At 51.7% G+C, this 13,794-nt stretch overlaps 1 protein-coding gene across 10 annotated transcripts in view; it reads right to left on the reverse strand.

The window, feature by feature from the left end:
• Window positions 1-13,794, reverse strand: part of UBR4 (ubiquitin protein ligase E3 component n-recognin 4) — a 131,493-nt gene that overhangs the window by 32,575 nt on the left and 85,124 nt on the right. For all 10 annotated transcript variants that reach the window (XM_045035180.1, XM_045035182.1, XM_011284581.4 and 7 more), the window contains 15 exons: window positions 13,474-13,552; window positions 12,717-12,962; window positions 11,791-11,959; window positions 11,196-11,340; window positions 10,523-10,608; window positions 9,735-9,822; window positions 9,279-9,472; window positions 7,388-7,627; window positions 6,874-7,012; window positions 6,250-6,375; window positions 6,041-6,169; window positions 4,903-5,246; window positions 3,296-3,386; window positions 2,904-2,988; window positions 2,615-2,742 (listed from right to left, as the gene is read on the reverse strand). In XM_045035180.1, coding sequence (XP_044891115.1) covers window positions 2,615-2,742; window positions 2,904-2,988; window positions 3,296-3,386; window positions 4,903-5,246; window positions 6,041-6,169; window positions 6,250-6,375; window positions 6,874-7,012; window positions 7,388-7,627; window positions 9,279-9,472; window positions 9,735-9,822; window positions 10,523-10,608; window positions 11,196-11,340; window positions 11,791-11,959; window positions 12,717-12,962; window positions 13,474-13,552 — 2,289 coding nt within the window. The remainder of the gene's footprint in view (window positions 1-2,614; window positions 2,743-2,903; window positions 2,989-3,295; window positions 3,387-4,902; window positions 5,247-6,040; window positions 6,170-6,249; window positions 6,376-6,873; window positions 7,013-7,387; window positions 7,628-9,278; window positions 9,473-9,734; window positions 9,823-10,522; window positions 10,609-11,195; window positions 11,341-11,790; window positions 11,960-12,716; window positions 12,963-13,473; window positions 13,553-13,794) is intronic.

A 13,794-nucleotide genomic window follows, 5' to 3' on the forward strand; every position in this document is an offset into this window, starting at 1 on the left:
TTAAAATACTAACTACTTTCATTTAAAAACAAGAATGAATCCATTACCTATCTACCTAAATGATGTTTTTTGTATTTCCAGAATGAAAATAACCTAAAGGAGCAGCACTGCTTCGTTTTTGAAAATTTGCTTAATGACCGATTTAATACAACAGCTGGACTCTCAGAGCTGCTTCTGTGTTCAAACTGTTGGCGTATGTTGTTGGGGTTGCAGTATGAGAAAAGCACCCAGCTGCACAGACACGTAGCTAGAAAAAAGAGTATTTTTACAGCCTTTTCACGTAATTGCGGGTTTCTTTCTTGGATCTCACTTTCAATAAATGATAATTTTTTTTTTTAATATTTATTTTTGGGGGGAGTGCAATAAGTGATAGGTTCTTAAAGACTGGCTGTTATGTGGAATCTGAAATCGATTGATAAACTTTTCATATTCCACCACACTAACCCTCATCTTTACTAAACCACGTGTGATTCTGTAGCACATGTTGGTCACCTGGAAAATACTGGCTCTCTGAGTTATGTCAGTTCCTCTGGAGTGATGGGTTCCCTTCCTTCATTTTTCAAGAAAATGTCTGCTGGGGCACCTGGGTGGCTCAGTCAGTTGAGCATCCGACTTCAGCTCAGATCATGATCTCACAGTTGGTGAGTTCGAGCCCCACATCAGGCTCTGTGCTGACAGCTCAGAGCCTGGAGCCTGCTTCAGATTCTGTGTCTCCCTCTCTCTACCCCTTTCCCACTCACGCTCTGTCTCTCAAAAGTAAGCAAACTTTAAAAAAAGGAAGAAAGAAAGAAAGAAAGAAAGAAAGAAAGAAAGAAAGAAAGAAAGAAAGAAAGAAAGAAAGAAAGGGAGAAAGGAAGGAAGGAAGGAAGGAAGGAAGGAAGGAAGGAAGGAAGGAAGGAAGGAAGAAACAAAATGTTTGCTAACACCCAATTCTGAATAAGCACAGCTGGCCCGTCGCACACCCCTCCAAGCACACATAGGGCCCCACAAGAGGCAGCGGCTCACATGCACGCACCTGCCCCCGACAGCAAGCGCGGCAGCACTGGGGCGTGTGCAGCAGGAGCACTTCCGGGGCGCTTCCACACAGTCACACCGAGTGTTAAGAACACAAGTATCCAAGAAGGGAGATGTACTAATATTAACATGCACCGTTTCATCGAGGACGCCCATGAGTGAGCACACACTGCCTTTCCCGCTGAGGCCCCGGTGGCCTCGCCACCAGGGACTGTGCACCACTAGCCCCGACGTGCACAGACCACAAGGGGCAAGCAGGTCCGGAGGAGAGTTAGGAAACAAATGTTGGCCTCACAGAGTCCCTGATGGTCCAGGGAACGCTCAGGCACTGGGAGCCTAGTTTTGAGAACTGCTGCTTTCTCTAGGCTGAAACTAAGCACAGCACAAACATCGACAATGGGCTCGCGCACTTAGAGAATAAACAACTCTGGAAATTTTTTGCCTCACTCTGGGAAAAATGATGGTCATGTGGGGATGACGTTCCTCTTTAATCAAGTACTGATTTTATTGGCTGACAATGAGCTCTGAGGGGAAATAAACCTTCGTCAAAGGGAAGGAAGATGGGTACCTCAGTCCTGCCTTTTCTGAGGACTGCCTAGGAAGACTGGGTCAAGGAAAATTTACTAAACTGTTCAATATCCAGCTTCCACCCTAGTGCTTACCACTCAGAAAGCAATCTTCCTGCAGTAACGAAGACTCTTCCCACCAAGGGCCCCACCAGGACGAAGCAGGAATCAAATGGCCCAAGGACCACAGAGAGACAGCCTCAGGCATGGCTGAGAGGAAGAACTGTGGCCCGTGTCTTCCACAAGTTGGTCCAAGCACATCAATCTGGGGCTCAGCTATGGTTATGTTATCTTAGAACAAAAACTTGGCTTTCCTCATTCGCTTAATGATTTACTGAATGGCTAGCGTACGTTAAGTAGCATGCTCTGCTGTATAAAAAATACTAGTATAAAAAATACTACAAAACGGACATCCCTGGATTCGAGGTGCTCACAGCCAGCCCAGCAGAGAGCTGGATCTTCTAAGAGGCAGCTAACAAAGAAGGGGGCATCCTACACAGAGAAGATGACAGACAGCCGCAGCTAACATTTACTAAGGGACTAACATAAGCCGGTGTTCCGAGCACGTAATCTGTGTTAAGTGACTGATGCCTCCCAACAGTTCAATGTGTTGTATTCCCATTGCAGAGATGGGCAAACCAAGGAGCTGGAGTTAACAACTTGCCCAAAGTCACAAGGCTAGTAAAGAGAAGAGCTGGGATCAGAAACCAAGAAGTCTGCTTCAGAGCCTAGGATTTTCGCCCCTGCACAGTATTGCATGCACAAAGGCACAGGGGTGGAAAAGAACACGTGCCTTCTGGGAGCTGTGAGTCATCTGATGTGACTGGAGAAAGAGCCAGACCTCCAGTAAACCAGCTCGTTCCACGCTTTTGTATTTTCATGTTTATGTGACTCTCGACTTCCCTCTGAGAAACATTCCTTCTCAAAACTCCCAACTCCTGTCTGCTTAACTGAGGCAGAGGAAGCGCTGGTGGCCCGCTGGGGCAGGAAGGGGCTGCCGCCCTCCCTCCCCTCCTGGCCTCCCCGCCCGGTACCTTGTTCTTCTTGCTGGTAGGAGCAGGTGGTTTAATCAGCTTCTGCAAGATCCGCAGACACATGAGGGTAATGTTCTCCACAACCACGGGGGTCTTGATGTTCACTGCCATGAGGAAGAGGCTGAGAGCTGGGGGTAGGAGGGACAGGCTGAGCCGCGGTCACCGAGCACCGAGCCCCGGCTCCAGCAGGGCTGCCTGGGGCAGCCCCCGTCCCACCCCGTCTGTGGCCAGGATGGAGCCCGAAGCCCCACCCCCAAAAAGCCCCGAAGCAGACGCGCCCCCAGCTCACCGCAGCGCAGCCGCAGCTCCCAGCAGCCGTCCTCCTTTGAGATGGAGTCTGTCAGCAACAGCATCTCATACTGCAGGCTGCTTGCCTAGAAGGCCAACGGGAGGAGACACGGGTAGAGGAGGGTCTGCAGGCGGGAGCCAGGACTGGGGCTTACGTCCAAACTCTGATCAGGGGACCCGGAACTAAAATGTCTGGTACCCGGTGGCGCCACGAGAGAGACAAAGGAGAGCTGGAGACCCCTGCTCCCCCTCTGGCCAACCACCCATTTCTCTTCTCCCTCTGAGGCTGGCTCTGACCTGGGACAGTCACCCCACAGAGACCGGTGGAAAGGAAAGCAAAGAAGCACAGAAGAACAGAGAGGGAGAGGTCAGAGGAGCGGCCGTCCTGCTCACCAGATCAGGATTGGCCCAGTGGCCCTTCAGGGCAGTGGAGACTTTGCCAATGATCAAGTCATTCATTTGCTGGGTGGCTTCTGGATTGTCTCTGAGGAAGCAAAGGCATGGGAGTCCTGTTACCCACCACTGGCCGTGTCCACCTCCCCACCTGAGGAGCTCAGAGAAAAGGCAATCGATGCCCAGGGGCCTAAGAGATCAGCCCCACGAGGAGCCCCGGGTCTGTAACAAAGAGCCCATCACAGCCGCCTGTCCCGCAGGGGTTACTGAGGGGAGCTTAGCACCAGCACCGAGATCTCCTCCGTGTCCACAGCCCAGGCTGCTGAGTCCCCAGGCTCCAGATCCAGGGGCTTCCTGCCAGGATGAGTCACAACACTTTTCTCGTTTTCTCCATGCACCTCTACTTCAGCTCCCACGAGGCACCCATGGTTCCCACCTACGCCCCACTGTAATGATGTCGACGTTAATCCTAACAACGTAAATTGTACCGGGTCCCTTTCTTGCTTCCTACCCCACTTTCAACAGAACTCAAAGCCCTTACAATAGCCTAGAAGACCCCCCGGAATCTGGCCCCCAGCCACCTCTGGTTCTCCTTCCCCTGCGGCCTCCTTTACTCCACCTGCAGGATCCCTGGCACACCCCGCCACAGCAGAGACATCTGCGTGGCTCGTCCCCTTACTCCACACGCGTCTCCTCAATCATCACCCCTCAACAGACCTACCCTAGCCACCTTCTTCCACGCGGCAATTCCTGCCACAGTCGGGGCGCCACTGCGGCTTTACCTCCCCTCACAACTGGAATTTCCTGATGCTATACTGTACAAGTATGCTTCTGCAGTTCCCCCACCTAGACTGAGGGCTACGTGAGGGCAGCATTTCCCACTGCACACCCAGAGTCCCAAACAGTGCCTGGCATTCAAAGACAAAGTCCACCTGCTAAGTGGGTGAATAAACGATACAGCAAGAAATGGTTATCCATCACCTAACACGTTCCGGAACCCATGCCACACACTCCGTAGATAAACCACATGCAGCTCTGGTAACTCTTATCGTCACAAGGTAGGCACTCAACAAACAGGAGTCACCGCCCACGTGAATTATTTCATTCCGTCCTCGCCACGAGCCTTCAAGATATTTACTCGTCAGCATTTTTCAGACAAGGAAAACCTTGGCTCAAAGACGTTAGGTAAGCTGTCCGAGGCACAGAGCATCAGACACCACATAATAAGCTCTCGTCACCAGCCTCCACTGATCCACTGGCCTCCTCCATGGGAGTCTGGAGTCCAAATGCCCAGGCTCCCTTCTCCTCCCTCACCAGAACGCAGACATTCGTTTCCCCAGGGAACCTCACTGGAACCGACAACGTACAAGCCAAATATTCTATTTACAAGCTAACCTGGTCTCAAATGCTCGCAGAATTTGCCCACCAAGACCCTGGGCATCTCCCCCTCTTCCTCCCTCACAAGTTAGCCAGCCTGTCCAGCAGCAACAAGCACCACACTTTGCACCCCTAAGCTCCCAGCTTCGTTACTACCAGAGGCCACCAACACCCCTCCCCCCCACCACATTAGGAGTTACCGGGCCCATGATCACGCCGCAGGTTCTGACCGAGTTAGCAGGCACATGAGCTGGCGGACCTCCTCCCGCATGGCCGCAGAGCCTCGGCGAAGATTGTAATCAAAGAGCTCCCGGATAAGGCCCTGGGAGACGAGGATGTGCCTCAGGGCAGGATTGGTGGCCAGGGCCCGGAGCAGCGTGATACAATGTTCTGTGACGGCCGAGGCGCAGCCGTAGCACTTGGTGGAGGATGTGTGGCCACAGCCCAGGACGGATAAGGCGCGGTACTGGCTGGCAGTGAAGGTGGGCTGCACGGAGGTTCGGGACGATTTGGTGGCTGCTTCCCTCTGCTGCAGGTCGTATTCCAACAACTCTTTGCGCGAAGCAAAGACTTTCTAAGAGAAAAAAGATGAAAAAGAAATAAAACAGCAATAAATAAGGAAGAAGAGAAAGTTAACTGGGAATTAGTTTTGGTTTGAAAAAACATTTCACATGCATTATCCAATTTAACCTTTCTGATGACCCTACCGATTAGATACTTTATCCTCATTTTACAGAGAAGGAAGCTGAAGCTTAGGAGGGTTAGCTTGTCCAAGGCAAGTGGCAGAGTCAGAACTCAGCCCCTGAACACGGCACAGGTCCTTAACTCCCACATAATGCTGTCTCATAAAGAACAAACACGAAGATCAGAGATGTCGGCCCATGTAGCAGAGACAGCTCTGGATGGGCCAGGAACCGGCTTGTCTGCGTGCGGCCAGCCTCCCATTCCACGGACATTAGGTTGGTAACGTTCCATCATTTGCACGGCCCACCCTAGCTGACTGGAGTCGGTGTGCCCTGCCCTACCAGCCTGCACACGTGGCCCTTCAGAAAAGGGGGGAACAGAATCTTGACAGCTGGTTTTTTAAAACTAGCAACCCCTCTACCAAAAGATGGGTTCTAAATGGGCCAAGGAAAGCACAGCTAATAATGTCACTCTCAATCTTCTGGAATAAACTCAGGTCTCCGCCAAGCACCAGAAACTACAACGGAGAGAGGCTGAATGGTGCCGCCACTCGGGACCCTGCCTTTTCAGATCGGGCAAGGGCAATCCAAGACTCAAAGTGCCGGAGGGCGACAGCAGGAATGCTCTGAAAACCTCACTGGTAATGCTCCACAGAACACTCCAGAGGGGCTCCCGCTTCTCTACCTGGATGATTTTGGAGAGCTCGTCGAAAGAGTTCTTGCAGTCGCCACAGTACTCCTGGGCCAGCTGCAGGATGTACCGATTGACACTGGCAGAGGTAGAACTGATGCCCCCGGCCGTCCCCGAGTCATCCTGCAACCCAAGAGGCAAGTGGTCAGTCTTCTGCTTCTGCCCCGGAGCCCTCTCCAAATGCCCCTCTAGCTCGGGGTTACCTGCGGCTTCTCGGGGGCTGCCTCGTTCACTTTGCAGAGCAGGTTCTCCAGCTGTGGCCGATGTCCCATCAGCTGGTGATAGACTCGGTCAGCTTTGTCCAGAAGCGTATTGATGTTGGAAACAGCCTAGCAGGAAAAGACAGGGGCGGGTGTGAAGGCTTTTCCTTGACTAATCCCAATTGCTAACCGTTTGCTGAAACATTTCCTACAGGTCAGGTGCTGTTTCATGCACTCGTTATTTCTATTCCTCCTAACAATCCAGAACCAGCCCCTGGACGCACTGCCACTGAGACAAGGCCAACAGCTGCAGTATGAAGGCGTCTGTGGAACAAACGCAAGGCACTCGTCCGACTTCTTTCTGCTTTTCCAAATCTGAAGCTGCTTGTCTGCTGGGACACTCTAGTTCACTACCAACCGACACTTCCCAGAAGTCACACGTAAACCACGTGTTCCAACGAACCGCACGCCTCTATCTGCTGCCACCCTAAAGCCGGGCCCCGCAGACAGTGCCTGAGCGGAGGAAGATTGGGGCCAGAAGGAAAAGCCCGCTGCCCTCCGCCAGCCCTGCTGCCCAAAGCTCAGAGCAAAGCCACTGCCTTGAGTCGAGGGCGGATGCAGCCTCACCTTCTTCCGGTCTTCTTCATTCTCGATGGGATCTACCGCACAGCAGGGCTTGGCATACAGCATGAAGTCGAAGCGAGCGTATTTGCAGAAACCACAGGCATTGCAGAGGAAGGGATCCTTTTCGTCGTAGTTGATGGACCTGAAGAACCAAGGCGTTCGGGTCAGGGGGCAGGAGAGGTTCAGTGGCAGGGGGTGGGGGGTGACCGTGAGATGGACGGCGCCACCCGCGTACCCTGGAACCGTGCAGGGATGACGATAGCTGAGGGTGACTTACACAACCAGGTGACAAGAAAGGAAGACCTGCAACCAGACCCAGGGACCCCCGCTCCCCGCCTACCACAGGACAGGCGCGCGCACACCTACACGCGCACCGCTCTTCCATCCCTGGACTCCACATGCCCACAGTCCCCTAATTATCACGAGGGCACCAGACGCTGGAACCCTGCCCACACTGAGGCTCTTACAGGGAAATACAAGGAACGTACACGGCCCTGGCCCGGCGACACTCCCTCACCTGCATTTGTGACACTGGTAGACGTTCTCTCCACAGTTGCCGCAGACTCCCGGGTTGGCAGGGACCGAGGCGCTGCAGCGCGGGCACTGCAGCGTCTCTGTGGAGGCCTGGTAGTTTTCATAGAAGTCCGCAAACTCGATCATCAGGTTGGAGGCCACGATGGGCAAGGGCAGGTCAATCTTCACCTCTGTCTGCCCGGGGGTCAGTTGAACCTTCTTGGCTTTGTGCCAGCGAGCCGGCCTACGAGAGATGGTGTCAGACAGAGGGGCAGGGGGCCTGAGAGCCGCCTGTTTACCCCTCAGAGATGGTCTGAGGAGACAAAGAGTAAGGCTGTCCCCATGTATTCTTCTAAGGCAGTGGTCACTCTAAGAAAAGGTGATCTGGAGAATAATAGCAACCAAATATAAAGAAAATCTTCCCACTGCTCTTTATAAAAAAGGATGTTAACACTCAAGTGCTTTAAGATGTTACACAGAATGACTTTTCAGATCCTAGAAAAACAACGAAGCACGCATCAGGGAGAGGGACTACTCTAAAACTACGCCACACTAAAGCCTAAGATCCCAAGAGGTACCACGAACTATGTGCCATGTGCCAAGCAGAGGGGGGGAAAAAAAAGGCACGTAGTAATTTAGGGTAATCACATTAACTACAGGTAACATTTATTAAGCACTTCCTACGTGCTAGGCTCCATTCTCGGCAGTCTACATACACTAAACCAAACTACACAACTGCTCCCACACCAGAAAGACAGACAGTAGAGCCGGGGTGCGAGCCCACGGTCTCATCGCGGGTTCTGAGCGCTTCACCGGCAGCTGCACGGACTCTACGCAACAGGAAATGAAATCCACCTCCTCCAGAAGGGGAGCGGGTCATCCGCATTAGTAGCTTTCACCTGCGCGTGACCAATGTGAATTGCTCTCCAAAGGAAGAAAACTTCCTGTCGGCCAAGCTCCCCGTGGCCGTTTGCTGATGTGGTCCAGCCTAGCTTTGTTCTGCCCCTTAGAATAATACCAATACTTCCATTCCGTGCAGAACAGCCCTGCAAGTCTTCCTACTTAAGCAGCACCTCCCCATGTCCTCTGCCCAACAGGCACGCCAGAGATTTCAACAGATCTGTCTCTGTGGGTCAACCCTGGAACCCCCACCGGTGCCTTCTTTGGCCCACATATGACGTGCCCCGATTCAGACACCAGGACACGTGAGCTGGAAAGATCCAACATAGGCAGATACAAAAGGAAGGTGTGGGGCGCCTGGGTGGCTCAGTCAGTTGAGCGTCCGACTTCGGCTCAGGTTATGATCTCACGGTTCGTGACTTTCAGCCCCACGTCGGGCTCTGTGCTGACAGCTCAGGGCCTGGAGCCTGCTTCAGATTCTGTGTTTCCCTCTCTCTGCTCCCTCCCTGCTCACACTCTGTCTCTCTCTCACAGATAAACAAAGATTTAGAAAGAAAAAAAAAAAAGGAAGGTGCGACATATCAATATAAGGCCTGCGTACTAGAGAAACTTCTTAAGGAATACTGCCTCTCTGTGAGCAAGCAAACATCGTCTTAATCCAAGAAACGACAAGTATTTCCCAGTATGGGTTTTAACCCCAGAACTGCCCTGATTAACACGGGTAGAAGCCTGCAGTCCCCTCACTCAGCTTGCTCTCTCAGAGGGCAAACTGCTCAATTGCTCCCTCAGACCCCAAGGGCTCCACCGGACAGGCCAAAGAACCTTTGTCAACATTAGGAAACGGTGTTTCACTTTTGTCCCCAGCCCTGACTGAAGTGGAAAGAGAACATACCAGGCCTCTAGGGGATGTGCTGCTTCACCCCATTCCAGCAATCAAAACCAACAGCTGGTGTTAAGCCTTACACGGCCCCTCCCCAAGCCTGAAGAGCCCGTACTTGTTTTTCAACTCCACGATGGCCTGCACAGTCCGGTTGTTGTAATACAGGTTGACAGTCCGCACCATCTTTGTCCGTTTCAGATCCCCGATTTTCACCGTCACTTTGCTGATGGTGTGGCTGCCAATGAGCTTCACGACCTGCTGGGTGGTGGTGTACCGCGTGTCCACTTTGATGGAAGACAGCTTGATATACTAAACACAGGAGGACACAAAACAGTGTATCGGTTCAAGGCCACCGGCTCATCCTGCCTTCTTCAAAACTGACCACTGTAACCCACTCTTCAACCACGGATGACACTTCTATCTGAGGTGGTAAGCGTGGCAGGTAAGCATTCATACCACTGGTGACCAACCGTCGGGAGAGGAACACCTATGTGGCAACAATCAATCTCTGAACTAGAAACCCACTGGCCCTGCAAGCCTCACCACTGCCCACGTTAAAGACGGCACTTACACAAAACGGCACCTCTGGATTATTACACACCAGGCAGGGATCGCTCTCCAGGTAATAGCCATCAAATTCCACTAAGCCAGACAAGGTGCTAAGGAAGAAACCAGTCTCAGCATAAGGAAATTTTCATTTTAGAAAGCACCAAGCTTCACAAAGAAGCCATGAACGCGCCATGGCGACATTCCCTAAGGCGAGCCCCACCCTAGTAAGAACACAGGGAAACGCAAGAAATCCCAACAGGACTTAGACGTCACAGGAAGGACATGTCAACCAACCAGCCCTAGATGTTTCCTACTTCTGAGCCATCCTGAGGTCAGAGGAATCCTAAAAAGCTACATTAATATTTGACTCAAAGCAGAGTCACAATTAAATTGACCAAAAATCATTGAGTTGTATACTTTAAAATAGGTGAATTTGTGGTATAGAAAGTATACGTCAATGAAGTTTAGAAGAAAAGAGAACAGTCGTTATTAAACCAGGGAAATAATAGCTGCTAGTTTAACTGATACTCTTTCAAAAGTTGTTTTAACCTCGCCATTTTCTGTACACTCATCTGATTTAGACTCAGACCCTCGAAGTAGGAAACATTCTCAAATTACTGCTTCCCAAAATCTAATCGAGCAGTTACATTTTGAGTGCCCTGGGTGTGCAAGGCTCCAGCTACGAGGAAGGATTCAAAGACCAACTAGACAGAGGCGTACTGATTCTTATGTAGGAGCTAACCAATGTGGAGACGGCAACTGGGCCTGGTTGAGGGAGCTTCAGTTAGGGAGAAGGCAGAACGGGCCCACCTGTAAATGTTGGAGTTGGGGTGGTTGGTAAGAATATGGTTTTGAGTCCGCAGAATCTCCACAGCCTTCTGGGAATATTCCTTTAACTGAAACAGAAGTTAATAAAAGACCAGAGTTAAAGGCCAAGGGAAAGTCTTCCTGGAAAAGGCTTCTGTCTCCTGCTATCTAGTTGATACCGCCCAAGAAATACCAGGCTTTTCAGCCCCAGTGCAGAATCACACAAGGCTGGGCCTAATTCCTAGTCATTTAAAGGATTCTGTCTTCTCTACAAGTTTCCACAGACTTAGGGACAGTCACCTTTTCAGACCCTGTGGACAAAGACCATTTTTATTCCCATGGAGAAGTCACGAAATGGTTATCCGACTGCGGAGACACTTTTAGGGATGCCATCAGGGCAGCCAGGAAAACGAGGGGGATACCTTCTTTCCTAAAACAACTTTAAATGGGTTGCATTTTCCTCCCCACCTGATCTCCTTCTGCTGGCTAAGCCAAATTCAGCCTGTGCTTATTTGCTAGCATATGTTATCTTGTGGCATACGTGTTGGGAAGGCTTAACATAGATCTAAAGAGATTTTACAGGTGTGCCCCCCATGTGGGACGGTCAGAATGTTAACTCAAGGGAAAAAAGGTCAAAAGTGGCCAGATAGCCCCCTGACTATACATCAATTGTTACCTTCTTCTCCGTTTGTGGGGTTTTCAAGGAGAAGTACCCTAGCAGGTCCACAAACTGGGCAGCCTTACGACCATAGGCTGGCAGTTCTGGCCATATGGACCACATCAGATCTAGCAGGAGCTCCTGTTGCGATTTGCTGGAGTTTCTGTAGATAAAGGACAGTTCGCATTACCAAGCAGCAGAAAACCCTGGAGTTCCTTTTATTTATCAATAATGCCCCGGTACTGTTTCTGTAGCTGTATCTCCCTCCCCACAACCAGGGGTTAAGTTCAAGCCATTCTGCTGTTCTTCTGACAGCAGATCCTAACGGGTGCATCTTCAGAAGGTGGCCTGAAGAGTCAAGCCTGGTCACTTTACAAACTCCAAAATAGAGCCCTCTCAGAAAAAAACGCAAGCATCTCTTGCTTACGACATCAGTTTAATGGCTAAGAACGGCTAACCTCACGAAGACACCTGTAACAGTCAAGACGATCCAGACCGATATAAATACCGAGACTGAAACCGTGAGCATGTAACATGAAGCCAAGACAGAACCACATCATCCACTCGGGTCCTGGACCCATGCAGACCGCCAAAACCTAGCCCCGGACCCCACCTGTAGATATGCAGCGTCAGACAGTGCGCCTGCCAGCGTACTGAGGAAGAATTGGACTCTAACAGGAAGCAACGCAGGAACTGAACCAAGGTCTCCTTATCTGCGAATTTGTTCAGCTGGTTCACCAGAGCTGTGCACAGCTGGTCCTCCTGGCTGCCTGAGCTCTCACCTGCAAGATCAGGGCGGGACTGAGGACTGGAGACCGGGAAGCATGGTCTAGGGTCCTACAGCCAGTGACACCAGATGGAGAGGGAGGGGATTCTGTCCATGTCTAAGAGTTTCAACTAAATGGTTTTAATTTGAGAACAACTTTCAGTTGTTTACTGGAGAACCAGAAGGCCAGCCCCAAATGAGACAGACGTGCAATAACGCCACCAAAAAGGCACAGGACAAAGGGCCGACGCAAGCCTGGCACCGAACAAACACGGCTACATCGGAGATCCGTTACCTAAAACATCTACCTGTATCATTAATTGGGAGAACGTAAACCACCTCCCCTGCTCTGCTGATCACCGGTCTCAGGCCTCCGAGAACCATGAAAAGCAGTGAAAACAGAAAGGCTTCTGCCTTTTCGATGGTAGGGAGTCCACTAAAACAGCTTCCATTTGTGGGGCATTTAACAGTTCACGAGGTGCATTTACGAGCATCATTTAACACTGACAACCTCCTCACACAGCAAGTGTGATTTATTATTTCATGGAAAAACAAACTTGGCTTACTAAAAACGTTCAGTGCCCTTTGGCCTTTCCTTGGTACAGGAAGTCACAAGCGTAAGGTGTAAAGGAAAATAAAACCAAAACTAGACACTAGAGGGCATCTGAGTTTTAGGTCCCTAGCACATCCGGGTGAAAGCCCTTCCTGAAAGGAGCATCAACAGTGTGCTCCAGGAGGAAGCAGAACACATCACCCTGGTCACAAACGCTTACCCTCTTTCTCCTTTTCCTTTTCTTCTTTCTTGCTCTTCTTCGTGGACGACTTGGACTGTGTCGTGGCTTGTCCAGAACTGGCAGCCACAGGCGCCGAGGAGGAGGAGGCAGTGGAGGAGCCCGCGGAGGCCGCCAGAGCGGCGAGGACTTTGCTGCCGCACAGGGCGCAGGACAGCAGCTGCAGCAGCACCGGAGACACCCCCTCGTCCACCAAGAAGCTGACTTGGAGGAGGAAGTACAGGACGGCTGTGGGCAGAGGAGACCGGGGCTCGGTTCCGAGACAATTACCGCGGACTTCCCCATCACGGGAGCCGTGTCTGCACCCAGCCAGGACCGGCCACGTTCCCACCAGCTTGCTTTCCGAGGCTGCTCTGCCAGATGTCGCCCAGAACTCGTGCCCGCTGCAGAAATACCTCACAAATGTCCAAACAGCTACCTCGAGATCGACTCTCAGCCCCCACTTCTTCGAAGAAGATGACTCTCTAGACCCCACCGCCTCCTCTTTAGTTTTAGCTCTATAATCTGGAGGTCAGCTGCTCCTACTCTGTGCCCCCAGAGCACCCCGAATTTTGTCTCTGACCCTGATCGCTCCTAAGTTTTGACTTTTCTTCTCAGCTAGGCAGAGTTCTAGCTACGTGTCTTGCTCACGGCTTCGTCTCTGGCATCCAGGCCAGTGCTTGGCACACAGCGGGCCTCACTACCTAGTTCTCAAAGGGACGACGGAGTAACAGCAGCCCGAAGGAGCTGCGCTGCTTACAGTCGTCTTTGATGCAGAACTTCTGCCAGTTGACGGTGCGCTGGGCAGCAATTTCCGCACAAGCTTTCAGGTGCTCCATCTGAAATGGAAACCAATCCGCAGAAGTGAGCAGCCCCGCCAGGCAGCCCGCACTTGAGGGGTCACTGTCCTGACTCCAGACTGCATACTGAGCACAGCCCCCTGTGCACGGCTGCTGACCCCGTGCCCCGGGTTCCCCAAGTGCACACACTGCAGCTCTCACGGAGCCTCCTCCGGGCTACACCCACCACACAAACGCCCTTTGTTTACAGGGACCCTGCAGGCCGCTCAGTAACGCAGCAG

This window comes from Felis catus, chromosome C1 (genome assembly GCF_018350175.1).
Source record: "Felis catus isolate Fca126 chromosome C1, F.catus_Fca126_mat1.0, whole genome shotgun sequence".
Lineage (NCBI taxonomy): Eukaryota > Metazoa > Chordata > Mammalia > Carnivora > Felidae > Felis > Felis catus.